This window comes from Cajanus cajan, chromosome 5 (genome assembly GCF_000230855.2).
Source record: "Cajanus cajan strain Asha chromosome 5, NIPB_CcT2T_4, whole genome shotgun sequence".
Classification (NCBI taxonomy): Eukaryota; Viridiplantae; Streptophyta; class Magnoliopsida; order Fabales; family Fabaceae; genus Cajanus; species Cajanus cajan.
In genome coordinates, this window is record NC_138521.1 from 56,009,720 (window position 1) to 56,037,281 (window position 27,562).

At 30.5% G+C, this 27,562-nt stretch overlaps 1 protein-coding gene across 1 annotated transcript; it reads left to right on the top strand.

The window, feature by feature from the left end:
- The first annotated feature begins 360 nt into the window (after nt 1-360).
- Nucleotides 361-15,434, top strand: LOC145958094 (uncharacterized). Its single transcript, XM_083074564.1, has 7 exons — nt 361-377; nt 4,826-5,107; nt 8,425-8,456; nt 8,541-8,684; nt 8,869-8,926; nt 9,022-9,747; nt 14,925-15,434. The coding sequence occupies exons 1-7, from the start codon at nt 361-363 to the stop codon at nt 14,956-14,958; spliced, it is 1,293 nt and encodes a 430-aa protein (XP_082930690.1). The 3' UTR covers nt 14,959-15,434.
- The last annotated feature ends 12,128 nt before the right edge of the window (nt 15,435-27,562 follow it).

The window sequence follows — 27,562 nt, forward strand, 5'->3', positions numbered from 1 at the left end:
AAGCATAGGATCGATGGAACTAGGCGTGATGAGAGAGACTTGTTTCGGGTAAGGATGGTGTCGGGTGTGATTTGAATGACACTAAATGTGAGAGCATTAGAAAGTCTTTGACTTGGTAATGTTAGGCCCCAAATTGGTTGGCTCTAAACATGAACAAGGTAGAGACTCTCTACCTAAACGACATTGGACGCAAGTGAGGTGACGTTGGGTGTCAGTCAGATAGAGACTCTTTGCTAGATGTGAGGTCGAACATGGATTTTACGGCGCCAAGCATGAGGTCCTAAGGGTTCCTACCTTAGTCACACCAAGCACAGGTTGATTGACATTGAGCGTGGACGAGATAAAGAGCTCGCTACCTCAATGGCACTGAGCGCAAGGTGAGTTGTGTCAGGTGTGGATTTTGTTGATGATACGTGTTTTTTGAGGGGTGATTTGGTGAACATGAATATAATACTTATGTCTATTGGATGTTGTATGATGTAGGGTGATGATAATAAGCGTTGATATGTTATTTATGATTTATGTTATAAATTGCATGGTTAAAGTGTTGAACAAGCATTGATATGTTATTATTGAATGAATTGTTAAGCATTAATATGCTATACTTGGATGTATTGTTAAGCATTGATATGCTATTCTTAGTTTAGGTGTTAAACCTTGGTATGTTATACATGATTGGTGTGATTTGATCTTTATATGCATTAACCTGGGTAATGTATATGATGTATATATGTTGAGATGTTGATGCTAAAAATGTTGTGGGCATTAAAGTATATATGTTGATTGACTTAGGATTAAAGGAGAGGATATTGTTTAGAAAGTTGAAAGGCCCATATAGGAAATATTGTTTTGGGGCTCTAGGAGTCCAATTGTTGAAAACTCTCCTTGAGTGTATACGAAAATCTTGGACTAGATTTTGTTAAGTCTCCTCTTAATCCTTAATCAATGTGGAGTAAAGTATTAAGTCAAGGACTATTACCCTTAACTGGTTACTCGAAAGCTTGTGTCGTTCCATACAAATAGTTAGTGGGTTAACTCCATAAGTAACTTGGTAATACATGTCAAGGTCATGATATGCCTATATTCAGCTATACTAATTTTGACGATGGATCCAGATTTTCCTGGTGTAACTGTTGACACTTGAGAAATCATAGGTAAGGATTGGTATCCCATTTTAGTAGTCGATCCAACATGTGCATTGGACATGAAAGTGATCTGGTTGATTCGGTAGGATCAAGCCAATTAGACTACTCACGTGCATTAGGAGATCTCCATAAATGAATACATGATGACACATTAGATATGTTTGCATATGATGTGGGATAATGCTCATATGCATGGTGTGAATACATTGATGTGTGGTATTATTGTGATGAATGTTGAATTTTCTTGGGCATTTAACTTTTAAACATGTTGGTGTTGTGTTGTTTGGAGAATGTTGTAGACTATGCGGTGTGTTTTGGGTTGGTTTACATATTGATGAGTAGTATAAATATTCCTTCATATACTTGTATGTTTTTGAAATCTAACTTACCTTTGTATATTTTTCATGTGGTTTGAACTGCGATGATCATGATTTTTCATAGGAATAGGACAAGGTTAGCTGGAGAGAGCTTTTGGAATTGTAGTGAGGATTGTTATTGGCGATGTAGTTGACGACTACTTTTGTTGGTCTGTATAGACATTGCTTAACTGAAAATTTAAGGTTTTATATTTTGTACTTACTTGATTATACTGTACATATACCTATATAGTTATTTTAGTTATATCTACATATATACCTTTTGTGTACATATCCTGATATTGTGAGTATATAATCTTAAGTGGTAGTTGTAATTTCGTTACTTGTAGTTGTGATCCGTAATTTGATAATCATGATGAGTCGTTACAATAATAATGTTTTGTTTAAGAGAAATATCTTTAAAAAAAGTTTAAGAGAAATATAAACTAAATAAACAATAAAATAAAGAATAAATAAAAATCTTTGTAAAATCAAATTTTAAATAAATAATCAAATTTTTTATTTAATCAATTAAATCAAAATTTAATCGATCAATTAATTAATAAAAATAAACGATTTTCATTATGTGTATGCATAGGCACTTGCACTTCTTGACTAATGAATTTTTATATATTTTGAGTATAGTTTAAATATGACAGATTAACATAAATGTGTGCTCACATGTTTAACATAAATTAAATCTCGTATTTGATCATTTTTGTGTGCAAAAATTCTTTAAACCAATAATAATCATTATATCATAAGTGCAATTAGTCACTAATTCAGTAAATTAAATTTACTCGTTACTATAGAACAAGAAATAAAGTTTTCTTCTATGAAATAACTAATAACCAATTGTGTTCCATTCATAATTGATTATAGTGCTATATATGAAACGTGATTACTGTGCAATTTTTGCACATATCAACGATGAAATAATATATATATATATATATATATATATATATATATATATATATATATATATATATATATATATGAGGGGAGTTATAATTACACCGTGTAACTTTTACTAAGTATTACACCACTCAATAACTTTATATTAATTGTGAATTTTGTAAATCCAACCGTTAGATTGAAAGTTCATATTATTTTATTCGCGTATATCAAATTTTGTTAAAATTGAAGAACAACTTGAAGATAATCAAAATATTTATATTTTAGTGTATTTTAAAATAAATATATTACGTCAATTTTGTTTTATAAAAATGAAGTATCAAATAATTTTGGATTAATATAAATTTTTGTATATATGATCTAAGAGATGTAAACTTCCAATCTAACGGTTAGATTTACAAAATTCACATTTAATATAAAGTTATTAAACGGTGTAATACTTAGTAAAAGTTATACCAGTATTATTATAACTCCCTCTATATATATGCCCTCATATTTTTATTTTGTTATTATTTTTTTAATAATTATAACATTAATATAAAATATTCACTATCAGAAATAATGACTAATTTAACGTGTATTCTTATCTATTTCGACTCAATTGAATAACCTAACTTTTTTTATATCTATTTATTCTTCTCTCCTATTTCTTTGCTATTATTCTTCTAACAAACAAGTAATACAAGAAACGAGAGGGTACAGCAAAAAAATTTATCACTAAAAGAAAATAAATGATCATTGACAATTTATCTTTTGACTGAAGCCGTTCAAATTTTGAAATATTTTTAGTTTCAAACCGTCAGAATGGATACAAATAGAGAATAAAGAGGAACTATTAAAACAGTCAGAATGGATTGTGGTTAGACTTTTGCCACCACTTATACTCGTCGCTACTACAGACATTAAAATTTTAAACAAGTTTGAATTTTTAGCCCACTATATCAAGCGGGCAGGACGGATTAATTCACCTACTTTTCTGTAGCTCAGGAGCGAGTTGACCTACTTTTTAACCCCTACAAATCACCGCTAAACATTTAAAATTTCATCGCAATGGATAAATATTCTTTGTTAAAATGAATGTCCTTAAATAATTTGTAAGGGAATATCAATTCCATAAAAAAAATTAGGGACATGGTGGATTCTATAACATTTTGTGACGTGGCACTGAATTAAAGCATCTTCAATAGAAACAACTTATTTGAGTTGTTTTATGCATTAAAAAATGAAAAAAGTGATTTCTAGTATGTCATGTTAACATTAAGCAACTCAAACACAAATTTACTCTAATAGTAAAAAATTTTAAGAAATTCAACTTTTAAATTTTTTTTCCTAATCATTTATGAACCAAATTTAAATTTTTATTAAAAAGGACAATTGTACTATAATGAAAAAAATAAATTATGAAAAAAAATACACAATAAGTAGATATTAAAAATAAAATAAAGCAATAGTAAATACATAAATATTATATGAAATTAATTTTCATCATTATTATTTCTGAAATGTTCTCAAATATGTTCAATAAGATCTACTTGAAGTTGGCGGTGTATTCATTTGTCATGAACGTCTGCTCTCCTTTGAATGTATGTTGTTCTAAAATTGGGATGAACACCTATAAATATTTCAGATCTTGACATGTCATCATCTATATCATCATAATCAATATAATTTTGATAGGTGTCTCACTCGTCCTTGACAATAATGTTATGCAATATGATATATGCATAAATTATATTTTTCATTATTGTGGCATCCCAAAAACGTGTCAAACCTTGTATGATTGCGAATCGAGATTGAAGCACTCCAAATGAACATTCTACATCCTTTCTCATTAATTCTTGTCGTTGGGCAAATAATTTCCTTTTTTCCCCTTGTGGCATGGAGATGATCTTGACAAATGTAGCAAAGTCTAGATATATGCCATCTAGAAACATATAGTATTGTGGTGCTGACCAATAAGGTGGTAGATTTTGAGAATTTTCAGTAAAATAAGATGGTGGATACATAACATATTGCGGAAGAATTTGAGAATTTGCACTCGTTGGTGGTGGTTGGTTTTGGAAAGAATTTAAATTTTTTTTTATAATTGTATTGGTTAGGATCCATTTTTAAGAGCAAAACAAGCAAGATAAAATCAAGAAAGAGAATAAAAGAAGTAGAAGAGAGTTAAAGAGGTCCAAATTTTTTAATTGAGTTGATGAATATTTATAGTGATATTTTTCTTTTTTAAAAAATAAAAAATACCCGGCGGCTACTTCAAAGTTCCAACGGTACTTTTATTTTATTTTATTTATTTATTTTTCTTTAACCCCAACGTCTCTTTTTCTTCCAACGGTGCTTTTTCCTTTTTCTTCAAACGATTCTTTTTCCTTTTTCCTTCGTTGTTGTATCTTCTCTCCAACGCAGGGAACTTGGACCCCTCCATCACCATGGTGTCGATGTTCATCACGCCGAGGAACCTCCCGGACAGTCGCCAGATCTAGAAGGCGCTAAAGCACAGCGCGGCAAGGTCGGCGGAGGAGTGCATGTTGCTGATGAGGAACCTCACGGTGCCGACGAGGTGGTCGCGGAAGGTGCTGACGAGGTGGTCACGGTGACTCCGCAAATCTCTTTCCCACCAAAATCTGGTAAAGAACAGTTGTTTGAGGAAACAACTCTCTATATCCTTCAAGTAACTCTTGTTGCCACGTTAGAGTCCTCCAATAATAAGAAACGGGTGCTTAAAACAAACAATGGGAGAAGCAACTCTCATTGGAGTTACTCTAACTAACAATAAATGTGAAAAGATTCAATTTTAAGGAAATATTATTTACTTTAATCATAAAAGTGTAATTTTTTGTGATACCTAATGAAATAATGTACTTAACAATCACATTTAATATAAACAACTTTTTATTTTTCAAATGTAATTGCTAAAATATTTCATACATGAAAAAAATATATTGAATTAATGACACTACAACTATAAAAAATATTACATATAGTGATATACAAAAATATCATTATAGTTATAATATATGTAGATATATATCTATTTGACATAGAGTTGCACACAATTTTAATATTGATTTTAAATGAGATTTAACAACATATTTTATGTGTCACTATAACTTCTATCCACAATTTTTAATAATATATTAACATATATTATATTTATTATATGAGTATAAATATATAGTTTTTAGTGACAAGTATTGTCATTGTAGAGTATGTCGTTACATGAAAATTTTCTTATAATATATAACCTATAATCAAAACATGAAAAATATCAAAATTAAAGTGCTCCAAAATAACATAATACATGCATCTCATGAATTCAAGTGTTGGAGAAGAAATGAAAAAATATAATCCAAAAGAGGAATATGGGAGGGTCATAAGACATCAAAACATCTTCTAGCTATTGGTCATGACTTTAGCCCTATAACTACTATACGAAGAGGCTTCCAAAGGGTCTTTCTTCTTTGAACTAAAGATGCAAATGTCTAGTTGACGTTAGGGGTCCTTCATGAGTAAGAAAAGACATTATGCGATTCCTGGGTGTATATAGAAAGTTGCTTTCTACATTTCTTCGATAGGCATATCAAGTTCCCTAAACATGTTCAGGATATAGTCTTGCCAGAAAAAAGAAGAAAGAAAGATGCCAAGAATTATGGAAAGAATTTTATGATGATAAAATCTTTATACTAGGCTGAGTAATTAAGAAAAGCACATTTAACAAGTTCTGTTGAGTTTGATGTGTTCCTCTAGAGAAAGATGGACATAACAAATACAATCAAAAGTGCAAAAATTAAGATTAGAATAAGTAGGTTTGTGACTAAATACCTAGAGAAAGGAGAATCATTATTTAATGATAGAAAAGACAAACATCGGAGGTAAATAATAGTAGAGAGAGCTTCACCCTAAAATTGAGCTAGTACGAAAGATTTATATATATATATATATATATATATATATATATATATATATATATATATATATATATATATATATATATAGAGGAGAGATCTATTTACTCCAACAATAAATTTATATAAATTTACTATATTCAATAATTCATATTTTAAAATATAATAGATAGATATATAAATAAATAAAAATAGATTTATTTATTTCAAGAATAAATTTTAATTTAAGGTTTAAGATTTTATAAATAGTAAACTTACTGTACTTAATAACTTATGTTTTATATCAAATTTTAATAAGTCAATCATTGAATTAAAAGTTTTCTAATATATAAATCAAGTCTACAATTTCTTTTAAAATTTGAAAATCATATAATACTTTATTATATAGATTCAAATCAACGTATAAAATATTTTCTGATTATGTGTTAATTTGAATTAATAAAATGAAATATCAAATGATTTTTAAATTTTTTAATAAATTTTGCAAATTTATGTGTTTTTGACACTAACTAATTTCTTATGTACATCAATTCTATCTAATTATAATTAATCATATTATTTTTCATGAGAAATTCAATTAATGCTCACCAAAGCAGCAAAATTTTGATTTATAATTGAATTAATATTAAGAGTTTTCAAAAAAAAATTATAAATTTTTTTACTAATTAAATTTTAGATTTAATTAACATTTCCACTAATAAACTATTCAAAACAATTTAATTAATCGAGTAGAAAAATTAAGTGTTTCACTAACATTTTTGGAAGGTTAGCAAAAGCTCGTGGCTTTTAATTAGGGAGGATGAAAAGGTGTCAACACTAACTGAAGAATGGCAAGTTCCTTAAATTGGATGGACAAAGTTAAATTGTGATACGGCTTTCTCATCGAATGGGCCTCCATGCCACATGCGGCGGAGTACTGGGAGACACTATGAGAAATTACGTAATGAGTTTTATTGAAAATTGGGCTTTACATATAAAACATGGATCGTGGATTCAAAAACTGTTGTTTCATCATATATACACCTCTTTTTTTCTATAAGTACACCTCCTTTTAAAAAAAAATTAAAATTTTAAAATATTCTTAATTTTTTGGTTTAAATTTTTTAATTTTACATCCACAACATTTAATTTAGTACTTTTTTTTCACACATTTTTCCTCTCTTTTTTAATTTTTACATGCACCCCCTTATTTTTCCTTCATCCCACCTATTTTGGTAACATGTAAAAATTGAAAGAGAAAAAAAAAGTGTGTGAATAAAAAGAAGAAAGTAACAAATTGAAAGTTGAAAGTGTAAAATTAAATTTATTTTAAAAAAATTATAATTTTATAATTTTTTGTTAAAAAGGAAGTGTACTTATAAGAAAAAAGGAGGTGTATATATCATGAGCCAAAAATGTTAGAATCCCAAACTACAACTGTAGCCTATTAGCCTAAACAATCTCAGGTTAAGGAACGGATGAATATCAACTTAATTGTTGATTATATATTTTTTATGATTTAAATATATTTTTAATCCATATAAAATAGGTGAGTTTTGATTTTGATATTATAATTTTTTTTTATTTTTCAACCTCCTAAAATTTATAAATATTGTTTTTGATTATTATAAAATGAGTAAATTTTGATTTTGATTTTAATAAAATATTTTTCTTTGATTTTTATTTTTCTAAAATTTAAATTTACTATTTTTAATCTATAATAGTTATTTTAAGTTAGATAAATAACATCTATTTTAAGGATTTATAAATTCTTTGAGATATCAAATATTGTACAATATATTGTAGGTAACATTTAAGATAGTTACTTAACCTTTTAATAAATAAAAATAGTCAAAAATTGATCACATAAAAATTAGGAACTAAAAACAATAATTTTAATTTTATAGAGATAAAAAAAATATATTTACGTCTTTTTGATTAACTAGTAGTGAAGTATTAAAGTAATATGTACAAAATTTTAGATTTAAACTTCGATATTATCATTATAATTTTGATAAATAAAAAATATTTAAATAACTATAATTAAAAGATATTGTACCGTCCCGACCTATTTCCGATACGATTCATAGGAGTGGTTGCTTAAGCCCTTTCGCCTTTCAGGTTCAGGGCTGGAAGACTAGTGTACCGTCTAGGTAAAAACCCGACTAGTGTACCGTCTAGGTGAAAACCCGACTAGTATACCGTCTAGGTAAAAACCCGACTAGTATACCGTCTAGGTAAAATCCCGACTAGACCCTCTACTCGTCTAATACCCGACTGGACCGTCACAGGGTGTGGCAACTCGGTTCTAACCCCAATTACATGCACCCGCGAGGGGATTCGCCATTTTCCCGACAGGTCCCCTTGTAAAGGCATTCTCGGTAAAATACCGACTTGACTAACAACCACTCACCCCCATGGCTTCAGGATAAGAGCGGTTAAGGAGAATCCCGAAAATCGCGGGGCCCACGAAGCCCATAAACACAAAAGTATAAAACCCAAAACCCTAGAGCTAGGACGACAGATTTACACTTTTGAATGCTCTGACTTTGCGGTTTGACCTAGGAAAAAACCCTAGTGCACCCCGTGGTCGGAACATTTTGGCGCCCACCGTGGGGCTACGGTGAAACTTTCCCTACGCCCCAAGAAATACAAAAAACCTACGCCCTACTATGGCAAGAGGCGGAGCACTCAACCAATCGTCAAACCTCTCCGATGACAGACAGTTCCACTTCCAACCTCCAAACCCAACGGAAACGGCGCGCCCGCCACCAACGCCAACGCCGGCCCCGTCAAGTCCCAACTCTACAACCCCAACCATCAAGTTTACCAGCCGCAATCGCGCTACCACGGCCGGTGCCGCTCCCACTGCAACCTCTGTTGCTGTTGCCGCTTCTGGACCATCCTGATGGTGCTCGGCGTGGTGCTCCTCGCCGCCATTGTCAGCGCCGCACTGTACGTACTGTACCGTCCCCACCGCCCTGAATTCTCCGTGACGAACCTCCGCATTGCGAGGATGAACCTGACGACGCCGTCGGACTCGCCCTCGCACCTCAACACGCTCTTCAACCTCACACTCATCGCCAAGAACCCCAACAACCACATCGTCTTCTTCTACGACCCATTCTCCGTAACAGTGTTCTCGAACCCCGTCCCCGTGGAAAACGGCTCCATGACGGCGTTCTCCTCGGGCAAGAACTACCAGACGAGCCTCCGCGCGGTGCTCTCGGGGTCGCAGGATCTGGACACTGACTCCTTGAGTAGTGTGAGATCGGGTCTGAAGATGAAGAAGGGTTTCCCCGTTCAGATTCAGACGGACACCAAGGTGAAGATGAAGATGGACTCGCTCAACAGCAAGAAGGTCGGAATCAGAGTCACCTGCAACGGAATCAGAGGCACCGTTCCCGCCGACAATCACGAGGTTGCATCCGTCGTCGACTCCGAGTGGAGTACGAGGAACTGTTGGAGGGCATGCGCGAGCATTGATCAGCGACTTGAAAGAGAAGGCGTGGTCAAAGTTTTTAATGAGGTCCAAATATAAGTCAAACTAAAAAGTCAAAACTTCTAAACACAAGCACGTGCGGAGGGGCTTTGCTGGAAATCCGTCTCGATCTTAGAATTGGATTCGGTGATGAAAGCTCAGATGAAAGAAGAAAATGTAGAGATTGGGACAAGGTTTTGAGTCTGAGACTCGCAGAATTTAACACCAACATCAGACGCGACCATTAGACTAAAAATTCGATCCTTCTTTGCTCTGTAATGAGGTACCATCAAATAATAAAAATCATTATTTTCAAATTGATTCTGACTTGTAGGCAAACTCGTGATTGATCGGTTAAATTCCGACTGGGCGAGTATAAATAACTCGAAGAACTCGTGATTGTCGGCAATAGTCCGGCTGGGCGAGTATAAATAACTCGATTGATGAAACTCGTGATTGTCGGCAATAGTTCGGCTGGGCGAGTATAAATAACTCGAAGAACTCGTGATTGTCGGCAATAGTTCGGCTGGGCGAGTATAAATAACTCGATTGATGAAACTCGTGATTGATCGGTTAAACACCGACTGGGCGAGTATAAATAACTCGAAGAACTCGTGATTGTCGGCAATAGTTCGTCTAGGTGAAAACCCGACTAGTGTACCGTCTAGGTGAAAACCCGACTAGTATACCGTCTAGGTAAAAACCCGACTAGTATACCGTCTAGGTAAAATCCCGACTAGACCCTCTACTCGTCTAATACCCGACTGGACCGTCACAGGGTGTGGCAACTCGGTTCTAACCCAAATTACATGCACCCGCGAGGGGATTCGCCGTTTTCCCGATAGGTCCCCTTGTAAAGGCATTCTCGGTAAAATACCGACTTGACTAACAACCACTCACCCCCATGGCTTCAGGATAAGAGCGGTTAAGGAGAATCCCGAAAATCGCGGGGCCCACGAAGCCCATAAATACAAAAGTATAAAACCCAAAACCCTAGAGCTAGGACGACAGATTTACACTTTTGAATGATCTGGCTTTGCGGTTTGACCTAGGAAAAAACCCTAGTGCACCCCGTGGCCGGAACAGATATATATTTTTTAAATGGTCATGTAATCACCCATTAACTTTCAATATTTATCATTTATGTTTGGTTCAAATTTATTGTTTTCATTATTATTCATAAAACCAATAGTTTTCTTACATATGCGTAAGCATTTGTAAGCAACTATATTAACCAAGAAGTTTTTTTATTTATTGTTATAACTAGATTAGTTACCTGTCACAGGTCTATATTATTTAATAATATTGTGATTTAATATGTAAACTTTTTTTTTTTTATCATGATAGTTGTTATAAAAGTTTTATTAATTTTTATAGTGTATAAGTTAATGAAATCATGTTTGATTAAATAAACAATAATTTTTTTCCCTTTTACAATAACCTCAAATACATTTTTTAAAGAATATTTTGATTTTACTTTTTTCTCAATTTCATGAAAGAAGTCATTAAGAACAAAATAAATGAGACTTGATTTTTTTACACACAAAAACCAATTAGGTTAAAGTAATATAGCCCAATAATGAAAATATGGATAATAAAAAATAATACAAATTTAAATTTTAACTCCCATACACATTCAGGAAAAAATTTGTTACTTTTAATGACTTATGTTATGAATTTTTAAGATATATATATATATATATATATATATATATATATATTCAATTTTAAATATTTTATGTAAATATTTGTTAATGTTACGTTATAAAAACTTTATAAAAAATATTTAACAAAACATTATTATTGTGAGTCTTTTAGAACTGTTAATGTTTTTAAATTATATATTGTTGGGGTTGTTAAGTTGTTTAGTATTGAGAAACTTTGGGATTGAGTAATTCTTCATGAGTTTTGTGTTAGAAAAGAAATGTCTCTAAGAATATGTCAAGTTAGACTTATAGGAGAAAAGTATTTAAAACCTTTCTTAATTAGAAATGAGGTTCATTACCTCATTACCTCATTTCTTCATAGGAGTTAGAGAGAGTATTGAGAAGAGCTCTAAGAATTTTGAAACTATTCTTTCTTCTTCACAAATTCTTAAGTAGAGATTCAGACTTGAAGAGTGAGAAATTTGTTTTGAGTGTTATTGTGGAAACTTTGTGAAGTTTCCTTTTTCTTCTTATTCTTTTTTTTCCTTCTTCCCTTTGGACTCTTGGATCGTGAGACTGTAAGTGAAACTAGAACTCAACTTCTAATTGATCTATGTTGTGCATGTTGCTTATTATTATTATTTTTTTAATTTTCATGGCTATGTATTTCTGAGACAAAAGATTTGGTAGTTTTGGAAGGGGGGGGGGGGGCGTTGGTGAAATATTAAGAATTTGACAATCTATTTGGTGTGTTATTGTTGTTGCATGTATATATCTTTTTATTCGTTTTCTAAGTTGCATGTTGTTACAATTGGAAGATTCTGAGGTTAAAAGCATATATTATTGTATAAGTTGAGAAAATTTTAGAGATTGGGTGGTGTTCATTAATATTGGGTTGTTCTTCAATTATGGAGGAGTTTCTAGGTTTGTGAGGCCAAGCATCAGTTTCATGCTTAACATGACGACTTGGGTGTGTTTCTGAAAGCTTGAGGCTAAGTGTGAGCTTTATGCTTAGCGTGAAGACTTGGGTGTGCCTCTGGAAGATTGAGGCTAAGCGTGGGTTTTATGCTTAGTGTTAGAAATTGCAAATTTCTTATATGACTCTCTAGGAACTTGAGGCTTAGCGTGATATGTATGATAAACACTTGTTGTTTGAGTTATTTTATGACTAAATGATGATGAATAGGTTGTATGGACGATGTTGTATGATAATAAAATCTATCTGTTGAAAAGTGATATGTTATATACTGATGATTATATTGTAAGTTGCTAATTGAAAGTTGAGTTCAGTTGAGTTGTAGGTTGTGAAATTGTGTAGTTGTGTTAAATATGTTATATGCAAGATGTTGTTGAGTTGCTGGGATGATGAATATTGCAAATGTTTTTGGCATTTAGGCATAATATTGTTGAGTTGTGTTTATCAACCTAGGATTAGAGGAGAAATCATTTTAAATTTACATATCTCATTGTGTGGATATTGGATTGTGGTGCTCTAAGAGTCCAATTTATTGAAAATCATTTTTAGAAAGTTGCTTGAAGAAAATAATTGAGTCTCCCCCTTATAACCTTAGTTGATATTGTGTGTGGTAAGGTCGAGACATGTGTATAAAGCAATCACAGTACAATTAATAACTTTTAAAATATTGCAATGCATTCAACTAAACTAAAAAAAATCCAAATATATCAAAATTTGTCATACTAAAATTAAAACAAAATATTCAAATATATTTTATTTTTAAAATTCTAAATAAAACCTTTAATTACTAATTATTTACAATATACTTATTAAAAATGTTATCCTCTTTAGGGCAAATAATATTGCAGAAATATAGTAATGATTAGTGTTCTTACCGGGGATCTGATGTAGAGATGATCCGCTGGGTAAGATCGGTGAGTCTTGTGAGACCCGTGGCTGATACATATACACACTTCCCCTCACAACTCTCACTAGGAATTCTCTCTTCCCCTCTCAAGGCTCTCACTTCTCCTTTTCTTTCTCTTACTTGTGGTGATACTTGGAATCTGAAGGTGCTGATCAAGCTTAGTCAAGGACTAGCTGAAGATTTCCTCCTTTCTTCATTCAAGTTTCCCTTCTTCTCCGTTCTCCGCAGTCCCGAAGCTCGGATTCTTCACCGAGGTAAGGGAAGCTAGTCCTTTGACTTGTTTGGCTGAAAACGAATTCTAGGAACTCTTTGATTGTTTGATGTTTGATGATTTTGAGCTGAGATTGAAGGACATGGGGTTTTCGGGGTTTTGATCACAAATTTGGGATTTTTGATGATTCGTGGTTGCATGTTGAAAAAGAAGGGGTTTTTGTGTTGATTGACGAAAGTATAGTTCTTTGGAGGGTTTGCATGTGTTTGGGCTGTTGGATTGTTGCAGGTTGTTGTTCAAAAATGGTGGAGGGTTTGTGGTTGCTGTCACTAACGGCTGAGCCGTTTTGAACGGCTGAGCCCCTTGGGAGTTTCGTGACAGGGGAGGGTTTCTGGAACCAAACCGCTGAGCGGTTTTAAGGCGCTGAGCGCTTTGGGGGCAGAGAGCTCCCTGGAACCGAACTGCTGAGCGGATTTAAAGCGCTGAGCGCATTGGGGGCAGAGAGCTAGAGGAGAATTTCTGGAGGCAAAGCGCTGAGCGCTTTGGAGGCGCTGAGCGCCTTTGTACTTTCAGAATTAGACCTTGTAGTCTTCAGGAAAGTTGTAGCCTTGGATGTTAGCTTTCCAATGGCGCTGAAATCACTCAAAAAGGAGTTTTAGAACTCTAGATATGGCTGTTTTAGTGAAGAGAGGTTGAGCTGTCACCTTTTTTTATAGCTGTTGCGGTTTTCATCATTTTTAACAAGGTAGATGAAGGAATTTGGACTTGGTGTCTTAATGAGAGTTGTAGGAAATTTGATTATCTTTCATATGAGATAAGGATGAGCATGGTAGGAGTAGTATAACTCCCGATGCGCTGTTTGTTGTGATGGTCGTCATTTCACATTTGGTGATTTTGGTTAAGTTAAAAGTTGTTTTAGGTGCTTAGGTGTACTCTTGTTGTTTGGGTGAGTAATTTGTCAAGATAGATGAGTTGTAAATAAGATGGTTGGGTCGTATTAGGTGTTGATCATGTTGTTTTAAGCTGTTAGTGACAAATGATTATTGAGCTGTATGATAATGTTGATGTGCTGCGCTGAGCGCGACCCTTGTCGCGCTGGGCGTAAGACTCCTTGGGAGTCTCTGCCTTGTGGGCGCTGGGCGCAATTGGTATTGCGCCAGGCGTGAGTGAGCCTTGGGCTCTCTGGCTGGGTCCCGCCGGGCACGGGCATGCTTGCGCTGGGCGCGCTGGCCCCCCCTGGTGCTCTCTGGTTGCACTGCGCTGGGCGAAACCACGAGTGCGCCGGGCGCGGAGATGAGAAATTTCTATATGTTGGTTGATGTTGTTTTATGCTTAGTTGAGTTGAAATAGATGAATATAATGTGATGACTAATGGATGTTGTTGGTTGATTGATGTTGAGTTGTAAAGTTGAGTTGTGTTGCAAGTTGTGTTGAGTTGTAAAGTTGAGTTGTGTTGCAAGTTGAGGTTGAGTTGTACAGTTGAGATGTGTTGCAATTTGATATTGAGTTGTACAGTTGTATTGTGTTGCAAGTTGATATGTTGAGTTGCAAAAGTTGTGTTGTGTTGAATGTTGATACGAATTGCTGTAGGCCATAAAGGCTGAGTTGTTGTAGGCCATAATGGCTGAGTTGTTGTAGGCCGAAAGGCTGAGTTGTTGTAGGCCGAAAGGCTGAGTTGTTGTAGGCCATAATGGCTGAGTTGCTGTAGGAGATCTCCGAGTTGATATGCGTGACGACGCATTAATTGCCAATTGATGGTTTGTTGTACAATCGATGAAATGTTGACTGGTGATGTGTTGATAGTTGTAGTTGTTTATATTACTTAAATTTTGTTGCATGTTGATCTTTTTATACTAGCTTACCCTTTGTGTTTCCATGTGGTTGGACTGCTATGATCGTATTATGTACGGGAGCAGAGCAGGGATAGGATGGGTGGCTAGTGGCGAGTCTGCAGCTGGCAGGCAGTGTTGACCTTTGTGGATGTTTTGTTGATTTTAGCTACTTGGTGTTGCCATTGATAATGTATTTTGTTTTTGTACACTCTAACTCTAGTCGGATAGGGACTTTGTATATATTTATATTCTAGATCCTATATTTATATACTTGTCCTTTCTGTCTGGCGTTTCCGGTGTATAGTGGTGTGTGTAGTGACCAGCCGGGTCGTTACAAGTCTCCTTTGCTGGTACGTTGGTTGCTCCAAGATGGGGGTGGTACCTGCAAAAGAGACTCTGATGCTCAAGTTTGTGTTTGTGGGCGTATGAGTCTCGTATAAGTAATGCACGTACCTTTGTGTGAATTAGGGTTTCGTTGGGCCTTGGGCCCGAGATCAGTTATGACCTATTCGGGTAACAGATCTCGTCTTAACCGAGGTCTCCCAGCGCGTGTCCGAGGTACGTATCCGAGGTCGTTCTGCGCTGTGATGCCGAGCTGAAGCTCGGCTTCGCGGTACGGATACAATTAGTAATTATTAAAATATTTTTTATCTAAATTTTACCTTTTATTTTAATATATTTGTTTAGTAAAAAATTATTTTATAATATTGTGGAAATCTATGATGATTAATAATTTATTTTATAATATTTTCTTTGACATATTTATTTTTTAATTATTTTCAGTAGTAGTTTATTTTATAATATTGCAAAAATTTAATAATAATTAGTAATTATTAAAATATTTTTATCCAAATTTTTCCTTCTATTTTGATATATTTATTTATTTTATAATTATTTTTGAGTAGTAGTTTTGGTATATTTGATTTTTTAAAATTATTTTCAGTAGTAATTTATTTTATAATAATATTTTTATATATATAAAAGTATCTAGAGAGTTATTAGAGGGAACAAATATTTAGGATAAATTTATTGGAGAGAAGTTCACTGAAGAAAATTATTAAAGGAAATTTTATTGATGGAATTATTGGAGAGAATTTCAAAGGAAGGAAGTAATTCCTTTATATATATATATATATATATATATATATATATATATATATATATATATATATATATATATGATAATTAATAAACTTAACTTTACAAAGTTTTACTATTTTTTTAATATTTTTTACAGCAATTATTTTTATTTTTTGGTGTGAAATGAAAGGGAAAATAAAATTAAAAACTAAAAATGAATTTATGCAAAATTAAAATATAATTAACAAAAGGTTTCTAAAATTTTAAAAGCTAAAATTGGATTTACTTTAAAAATATACTTTTACATTAATATAGGTTAAAGAAAATTGAATTTGAGGCACCGAAAGGAAGCGAAATATTGACCTGGTCGTGACATTACCATAGGTGCAGTCTGAATGGAATTTTGATTTCTCTCTTTTTAGACCAAAACAAGGATTACTTGTAGAAAAACAAGAAGTTGGACGATACATTATACTGCTTTTCAACTGAAATTAATTAATCTATGACTCTTAAATATTAATTCACACTCAATATTATTATATAGAGAAAAAGTATTAATTTGATATTTAATATACCATTATTGGAGCATGATTCCTGAATCCTGACAAAAGATTGGGTGTATGTGTAATTTTTAAGTAATGAATCAATGGATTTCACTTATTTAGTTATTATATATATAAGTATTTTCTTAAGATAAACTTTATTGATAAAAATAAATATCTTGACTTAGAAAATGATTTATTTAAAAATTATACTGTGATGATTATATGGTTCGGGTTCCTACGGTTGTTTCGCAATAATATTATCGTAAAAAAATTGAGTTTGATCAAGCGTGTTGCTGTTTCTATGCTAAATTTTATATAATTACATAAATTAAAAGAATTTTTAAAAATTCTTCGATTAATCTTTTATTTTTTAAAATACTTTTAAATAAGATAATTGTTTGTGTTTAATACATAAAAAAATAATTTTAAGATATTATAATAAGTTGTTATTATAATAAATATTGTCAATTCTAATTTTTTTAAATGACTTAAATTTAATCATTTGATTGAATAAAGTTATATATATATATATATATATATATATATATATATATATCTTAATTTATTTAATGATAATTTTTCTATAATTAATAAGCTTTAGTCTGACTATAATTAATAATGTGAAAATATATAGTCATCTATGAGAACTCAAGACATGAATGTTTGAATCTTCAAGGTTCAAACAAATAATTGGAGGTTACTTTCATAGATTTTGTTTTTATATAGAAACTACTTATACCATAACAATATATAGATATCAAGGGCCTTCCCTGATTAGAAATGTATTAGAATTTTTTTATTTAAATTATTACAATGTCTCAAAATTAATTAATTATTATTGGAATAAAAAGATATTAAAAATTGAAAAATAAATGAATAATTCATTGAAAATAAAGACAGCAAATTAATATTTTTAAACTTTTATATTCTTTGGCAAGTCGTTTTACGAAAATATATTCAGTAGTCCATGTAGTTTATCAATTTTCTTTTGATGTATTAAAAAGTGTGTTTTTAACATATTCCTTATTCAAAATTAATAAATAAGAAAGATTATTATTAATATGAAAATGAATTAAAAATATTAGTATAAGATTAAAAAATTTATTTTATATTATAAAGACTAAAAAATGTAAGTAAAATTACATAGATTAAAAAAATATTTTAACTTTCATTTTCTTTGTTTTATCATGAATATTTTTAATAACTAGTTTCCAAAATTAGAGATTAATCTCCCTTGTAAGGACCGACTCCTACTTGTCCATGAAACATTTTCGCACTGAAACACAGAATTCCACTGTTTAAATGACAACTGATGTACGATGAAAAGATTACAGAAGTCGAAAGCTCATTAATATGTACAGACTATATATTTAGATTGTTCAATTTCATGGACAGAAGTTTCGATAGAAATATTAGCAACGAAATAACCGACAGTAGAAACGGTCATCGCACACATCTAGTAAATTATATACCAATCGGATCAAATGGACGTGAAGAGTATACTATTTTAACCATATATCGCGTGATTATATTTAAAGTGGGGATAGGATTTCCACATTTTCGTTTTTCATTTCCAATAACACCTTCGTAAAACCCAAAAAGAATAAAAAAGTAAAGTTGCAAATGTTTTTCTACATCTTGAAATCCTCTACCACGCTGATTTACGAGTGCATGGAGAGCCATGGGTTAATTGTTACATAACTCAACGTCATTCTGATCTTAATTAATTTCTATATTATATAGTTGAGTATTATTAATTTTTTTTATAAATTAAAAATTTGATTACCATATCACATAAAAATTGTTTGAGACTACAAACATGTGACTATCTAAAAATTTCTCGATGTTTTGACCTAGTAAGAGCTGTTAATGTATGTCATATTGGTCATGTCCACAAATAGTGTGCCACGTATAAAATTAGAAGCCTAATAAAGTCTAGGTTCAAAGACTTTTCCTCTTTATTAACTCTTTCAAAGAATCACGCGTTAAACAAAAAGTAGAGTCTGTGATTAGATAGTCAGGTCAACCACAAAAGTCTTATTTTCTTAATTCTTATGGAAGGGGAACCAGCAAAGAATCATGGAGCACTGGCCTTGCTGTTATTTCATTCCATATATATCTACTAAGTGTCAATTTTTGATGCAAAATAACGCACACACTAAAGAGGATGATGCACATTACTCGATGTAAACTAACGCACACGCAAGGAATAATTTTTCGGTAGAACCTAAATGAGGTCAGTTATAACACCCCACAATGATTAATTAAGTATCTGCATAAGTTACAGGTGCTCTAGCATAAGCAAAAATTAAGAAAATGTATCAAACCAAAATTAAAAGACTACATCAATAGCAGTATATGTATGGCACCTTAAATTATTTTGTGATTGCAAACGTACCTTAGTTTTGGTGATAAACCACACATCAAACTACAAAACCTTACATGGTAAGCACATGGACTACATACCACTAAGAGCACTAATCAAAATAAAATTGGATGTGAATAAGAATATACGAAAAATGTTGACAATTTAAATGTTAGAATTATGAGTGGAGATAACGTCGTGAGTGAGATGTGAATGGAATAAAGAATGGTCATTTGAAAAAAATGATAACTAAACAAAATAAAAGGATTTTGATGAAGGTGTGCTCCCAACATACTATAGTATTCTCTAATATATTCATTTTAATACATTATTTAATATTAATTAAAATTTATTAATTACTACAAAATTATGAATAAAATTTATTAAAATAGTAAGACCTATACAATTTTCTAATTTCTAATAAATGTCTACTACTAATAAAATGTCTCTTAGCGCGATTGTATCTATCATTTCACTATTTTTAATAACATTTTAGATAAAAATGCGTTTTCAATACTAAGTGTGAGTCCTTGACAAAAATCCATAAATGTTCTTAGTTTGTCGTTCAACCTACTTAAAGAACCAGCTTAAAATGCTTTAAAAACGTGTATTAAATGTACAGAAAATGAGTTCTCACAGCTTAAAAGGTTAAGGTAAAATGTGCCCCGCAAAAATATAATTGGAATGAATTTTAACACTTCAAAATGTTTTTACATTAATTTTTAAAATTAAGAAAAACAACAATATATTTATAAATTTAATTTTTAGGTTTTTAAAAGTAAATTCTCAACTTTTGATATTGACTATTTTCATTATCACCATATCAATATTATTTACCACCAGAAAGTATCAATACTCGCACCACTATTATAAGTAGTAGGACATTGTAAATACCAACACTAACATTAATACCAATATCACCATTACTATTGTCTATTATCATCATTGATATTTATATTATTTTCATCATCGTAGATATTATCATTTTAATTGTGATCATCATTATTATTGATATTATTTATTGTGTATAATATTATTAATATTGTCATTGTCATCATTCTTCATTGCCATTATAATATCGTTGTCTCCGTGCAAATAATTTCTAAAAACATGAAAATATATTCTGCTTGTTCATACATGTGGCTCTTTACAGCTTTCCCCAACAACAAACTCTCACCCTCTGAATGTTTGCTTCGTCCTTGCGCATGACGCCCGTTATAGTGTTGATATGGGAAGACATTAAATGATCGAAACAAAGTCGTATACGAAGGTTGCTATGGCCTTGTCATTCCCACTGTCCTTACTTTGACCAGCACTGTATTTCATTTATTTTTATCTTTTTTCATTAACCAAAACATAAATGTCTGGCCTGAATCATATGTCGATTAAAGGAACAAGACAAATCTTTGATTTTTCAGTCCCATTTCAATGTGTTTAGATATTCGTTAATATAATTGATTTAGAATCAACTTATATTTGTAAAATTGATTTTGAATAAATATAAGTAAAAAATAACATGACTTTTATTTAGATGACAAAAATTTGGTTTTCATATTAAATGTTGTTTGAAAATTTGATCCTAAAATTGACTTTGAGTGTATACTTATAAATTTGGGTAGATAAAACTCTAGAATTTATTTTATTTGATGGAGAAATTATTAATAGTTGTTTTTAAATAGATGTGAATTTTCACATTTTGAAATCAATTCTACTAATAATCAAACATGTTACAAACGTGATTCTGATATTTTGAATGTAATGAAATTGATTTCATACACATTTGATGTATTTGATGTAGAACCAAACATACCTCAATGTCAATGATGTTGTCAAAATAGTTCAATTGTTAAGTTTATATATTGTCTATTAATATTTTATGAGTTTACTTTAAATTAAATCTATATAAAATTTAAGAGGCAATTTTTAAATTGGTCGCATATTTGAGTTTGCTTAATTTAGAGTATATGTATTGACAGTAAAATACATTGAATCTAACTTATTCATTATTTTTTCTTTTTAAATACGTTAATATAGCATTTTATTTTTATTTTTGGAATGAGAAAACAATAAAAAATAATGGTACAACGATTTGTTCTTGTAGCATGTGGAACATACATACTGGTATGGAGGGTTGGATAATCAAGAAAGCGAGAATGATACCTAGAGTTTCTGCCTGTAAGTTAAGGGGAAGCAGAAGAATTAATTTGGGTAAGAAGAGACTGTGGAAGGAGGGAAGGGTTTATATTTGAAGAAGATAAGAGATTGGAAATGATGTAGGCGTTGATGTCCTGAAGTGTTTATGCAATTCAGAATCGTTCAATTTTTTTTATTCATAAAATTAAAATTGATACATGGAAATAGATTTGAGTTAGACTTAGGGGAGTGTATTGGTTTAGGATTTCGTAAGATTTTAAAAGACTTTTTTTTTAGTAAAAAAGTCTCTTGGTATTCAATCAGGATTTTATGTCACTTAAAAACAATCCAGTGGTATTCAATCTGGATTTTCAAGATTTTTTAAAGAGTCTATTAAAATCCACTTGTATTCATTTGAGATTTTTTACAACTTAAAAACAATCCATTGGTATTCAAAAATATAAGGATTTTAAAGGATTGTTATATGAGAGGGATTTTAAAGGACTTTCTAGTGTTATCTATAAATACCAGATTCATAAAACAATCCCATCCAGACCTATCGGATTTTGAAGGATTGTTTGAAGTGATTTTTCAAGTGTTTCAAGAATTTTCAAGTAAGTTTTTCATTTTTTTTTCTATGCTTCTGTTTTCTCCATTTTTTCTCTACTAATAATACTACATTATTGTTCATTGCTCATGTATAATATTGTAGTACTGTTCTCGTCTCATTCTCCTATTTTGTGAAACTCTGATATGTAAATGATAGTGTCATTGACTTGCTCTATTTTTCTGTTCGTTCTCTTTAATTAACTTGCTTTATTTATTCTATGTAGTTGAATTTGTTCCTTTATATAACACAAAAAAATGCTTGAAATTTCAAATTTTAAGTGGTAATTTTTTTTTATAACACACGTCAAGAAAAGAAAAAGGTGAAAGATGAAATTGATATCATAATCTCTATAATATATATGTGTATATATATATATATATATATATAAGATGAATTTGTTAGGGTTTTTGTGAGTAGAATGAGATGAAAATGGATCTTAGTTGGGGGAAGAACCCTCTCAACATAAAAACTGTGAACTCTCTCCTTCCCTTGAATTTGTTACTCTTATCCCTCATCCTTTTATGACTCAATAATTATTTTATTTTTTTTACTATGAATTTTTCTTTTTTATTTTTATATTGTGAAATTAAGATTTTTTTATATTTTAAAAAAAAGAAAATTAACATAAGACATTGCAGTATCTAATTTTTTAGGGTTTAGGATTTATGCCTTCATTAACTTATTTTTAAAAAAAGAAAAAATTGTTAAAATATTTGTTAAAATAATTTACATTTATAAATATCGTTAAAAATTATTATACAATATATAACTAAAATAATATATATATATATATATATATATATATATATATTCTCTATATCTAAATACTTCCGTTTATATAAAAAAAAAATTATATATCTAAATATTTTCTCAGTATCGAATATACTAATTTCTTTTTTATATAAAAAATTATCTTATGTTTCTATATTTCCGTTTTTACATATTTTTTTTTATAATGACTGAGGTATTTGATCCATTTGGATAACCAAGATATATTTGATCTTGTATGATTGGTGTGCTTCTAAAAATAATAATATAATTTTATTGATTTTGTCTCTTATCCATAATTATTTATATAACTAGTTTTCAACATATATTGTGTTAGTAATTCAAATGGGAGATTCACCAGGAAATAATAAGGAAAAAGGAAAAGAGAAAGAAAACTATGAAGCTTGGACCAAGGAGGATTCCGATGAATTGTTATAATTGATAGTGGATGTTATAAAAAGATGATAGGATATTATGGAGAATTATCATTATTATTTATCTAGACATTATTTTTTTTTTAATTTTTGTCTTTGACTCTTTTTAAATTTGAATGTATGCATTTTTTTTAAAATCTTATCAAATGTCAAAACTTCACAAAATCCCACAGAATCCATTAAAATCCTGATTTAAAAGTCTTGCAGAATCCATTAAAATCTTGATTTTAAGTCTTATGGAATCCTGCAAAATCTTAAAAGTCATGAAAATCCTGCAAAGTCTTTTAAAATCCGCAGGATTTTTTTTAGCTAAAAAAGTCCTTCAAAATCCTAATCCAATACACCCCTCTTAGACTCTCGATAAAATAAACTTTTATTAACATATATTGCTTCCTTTCCATCCCATTTTAATCCTATTATTTTTTAGCTTTTTCTTTTCATTGATCATAATATATACTGTACAGAGATGATTGTGGTGCAATTTGATTTGTTTCTTGACTTAAAAGTCACTTAAATTAAATAAAAAATTAAGTGTGGTTCCATTTGAATATATTATAAATTAAATTTGATTTAAATCAAACTAATATTTTATGATTTGATTTAATTCAGCTTTTATGATTTTAAATTTTATTATTTAAAAGTATATAATATATATAATATATTATTTGTTTAAGAAAATAAAATTAAAAACATACATGCAAATTTTTAATAAAATTTAAAATTATTTAACATTAACTTTTATCTAATTATTATAGTGAAAATATTTTTTAATAAAAATTTAGTTTTTCTATTAAATATTTTTTCAACTTAGTAGCTTATAATTTTATAAAACATCTTTTAAATCAAATATATTACAACATGCATTTGAGGGGAATTTTTTTTTAATAACTTACAATTATATAAAAACACCTTTTAAATCAAATATATTTTAACATTTATTTGAGAAAAAAAATCTTTTAGTAGTTTATAATTTTATAAAACACCTTATATGCCTTTTGTCCCTATTGTATACCTATATTGTATATTTGAAAGGAAAAAAAAATCTACATAGCGCGATTCAGTTTGGTTTAAACATGTTTCACATTCTTAGACCAAAAATTAAATCATGAAGTTAGAAAAATAAAAAAGTTGAACACCATCACTAATTTTCAATTTTTTTAATCCAATTTGAGTTTCATGGGTAAATTTTTTATTTTTCATTTGAGTTGGTTAGTTTAGAACACACCCAATAATATTTATCACATATTATTTTATCTCTCTTTTTATTATTTCTTGTTTTTATCTATTTTTTTCTCTCCACCCCAATACACCATAGGGTATTACATTTTTCTATTATTCAAAATCATTAGTTTGTTATATTGTTGATGTAACGAATATATATAGTTTGGATTCCGAAGAGAAGCCATATAATTTAACCAAAATTTCAGTTATAGGAAAAATATCTGAACTATAAAAACAACAATGAGAAAGAACAAGATGAGACCGATCATAATTTGATTTTAGTGTGGAGGAGCTATGACCAGAAAGAACAGGAGGTTACCTACCAATTATAATGTCATCTTTTTCCCTTCTTTTTCTTCACTTATAAAAGGATTATATTATTTTTCATTAAAAAAATTATTACATTCAATTCAATTTTTTTATTCCCTCTCACGCATTCACTAACAAAAAATGTAATATTAATGATAAATCAATTTACATGTAATTTTTAAAATTATATCATAAAAAAATTGTAACATTAGTATTATCGGAGAAGAAAATAATCATTTAAATATTTAAGTCTTCACCTATCATTTCACACACAAATTTTCAAGGTATTAAAAATAGTTAATATCAAATAAAATTTTGATTTTAATTATAAAGATTCACCATATGATCGTACTTAATATATTACAATACTATGTAGCAAAAAATAATAAGCTAATTAACTACTCTAAGGTTTTCATGCAACAATATCTAATCAAATTTTGATTTTAATTATAACGATTCACCATATGATCGTACTTAATATATTACAATACTATGTAGCAAAAAATAATAAGCTAATCAACTACTCTAAGGTTTTCATGCAACAATATCTAATCATTTATATGCAACAAATATATGTATAAAGTGTTGAAAACCTAAAACAGTCCTTACTTATAAGACTAGAAAATATAAAGTCTCTTATGAGATTACATATAAATGTTATACATATATACCATCCACATCACTATACAAATGCACTAAAAGCATAAAATTATATCATCGATCAAATGACTCTATTCAACACAATACTATATCAAAACAATATCACCAAAACCTGGTCATCTCCACCATGATCGTCCACCACGCATAGCCTTACAACATAATCTTGTCATGCTCCTATATCAAGTATGATTAATATTGCAGTCCAACAATATGAAAAAGTAAGGATAAATTTGTGAAAGAAAACAACTTAATCAACAAAATAGGGAATAACAACTTCAACCAATACAATCAACTTAGAATAACATAATAAATTTCCATTAAACATAATCACATATTCAACATTAGCAACAACTTATGATTTCAATTTCAACTTTCAACATTGAATACCACTTACAACATGAACAACATTGAGTTATGAATTCATAACTTATACAACATAAAGCAACAACTTATCCTTTGGGCAACATTCTCAACATGTCAATATAGCATGTGAACAACACAAACATATCAACACATCACATGTACAACACATCAACAATATATGCGTCATCACACATTTAACTAATAGATATCTTACAATGTAGGTGAATAGTCTAAGTGGCTTGACCGATCAAACCAACAATTCGATCTTTTTAATCAAGCTAGATTAACATCCAATTTGGACAAAAATCCACATGTTTTTTGGATGTTGTTACTTAAATTAGAAAGTCTAGTATTCTTATTAGAGTGTAGAACAACTTGAGTATAAACCTATCACAACATTAACTAGCATAACTAAGTCACCTATGAGATTAGTCTACCAATTACCCTCCACATACTATGCTCTTCAAGTATACTTAGTTAGGGATTTTTGGTCCCCTGACCTTTTACTTTACTCTAATTTGGTCACTTTATACATGTATGTCTCAATCTTGTCCACGTGCAGATCAATATTGATCGCTTTATAATCAATATGACTCTACATGGTCCCTACACTATGGTCACTTGTAGATCGTATGACTCGACCTTGCTCCCATACCGTGTTAACTAAAGTCCTAGAGGAGACTCTATTATTTATTTCAAGAGTTAACTTCTCAAGAAAAGTTTTCAACAACTAGACTCGTAGAGCACCACAACACAATATTTTCACAATGAAAACTTTTAAAAGCAACATATTCTCTAGTTTTAAGTCAATCAATTCATCACAACTTAACGCCTGAAGCATTTTCAACACAACCACCTCAACATTTCAACATACAACTCAACTTGCAACTTTTCAATAGTTTAATCAACTTAAATTTATAAACAACTTTCAACTTTAACAACTTAAAACATGATACAACTTAAACAAATTACATCAACAAGCAACTCACAACAATAGGCAACTTATAACAATCGATAACTTACAACCTAAACAACTCAATACAACATACAACTTTCAACTTGATCAACTTGAATAATCATCATACATCACCATAGATCAATATATAATGAATTACATTCAATCTTCATCATATCATATAGACCAACTCAATAAGAAAAGTTGAGGAAATTATAAGTTGAAAAGGGAAATAGAAGCTTTAAGCGCCTTAGAGCTCGCTTGGAATGACAAATTTTCATGGAGCACCCAACAACTAGCTCAAAATGACAAAAATTCGCTCGGAACATCCAACAACTAGTTCGAAGCTACTAAAATCCACTCAAAGCACCCAATAACTCGCTTGGAGCGACCAAAATTCACTCTAAGCAACCTAAGTCAAAGACTTCCTCAAAATGGTCACACTTGCTCGCTTTAGGTGAGTCGATTCTCGCTTTGAGCAACACTACCCAAAAACATTCATACACCAAGAATAAGAACAACAACTCAAACATTTAACTTAACAACTCCAAATTTTCTCATCCCACACCAGAACTTCATGCATGCAACTTCAAAATCAACATCTACTATCATCATATATCTTAGAATTTGAAGAAAATGAAACATGTAACAAAACACACTTACAAGATCATCAATTCCCCCATTCCTTACCAAGAACACCAAGAACAAAGGATAACAAAGCTCTATCTTCTATGTCAACTTCAATGCTCACCAAAGCATAAAT

Coding starts and splice junctions, on each gene's coding strand:
- LOC145958094 (XM_083074564.1), top strand. Junction 5,108..8,424: donor CAAGTAACTCTTGTTGCCAC/GTTAGAGTCCTC, acceptor TTCGCCTTTCAG/GTTCAGGGCTGGAAGACTAG. Junction 8,685..8,868: donor CCCTTGTAAAGGCATTCTCG/GTAAAATACCGA, acceptor GGTTTGACCTAG/GAAAAAACCCTAGTGCACCC.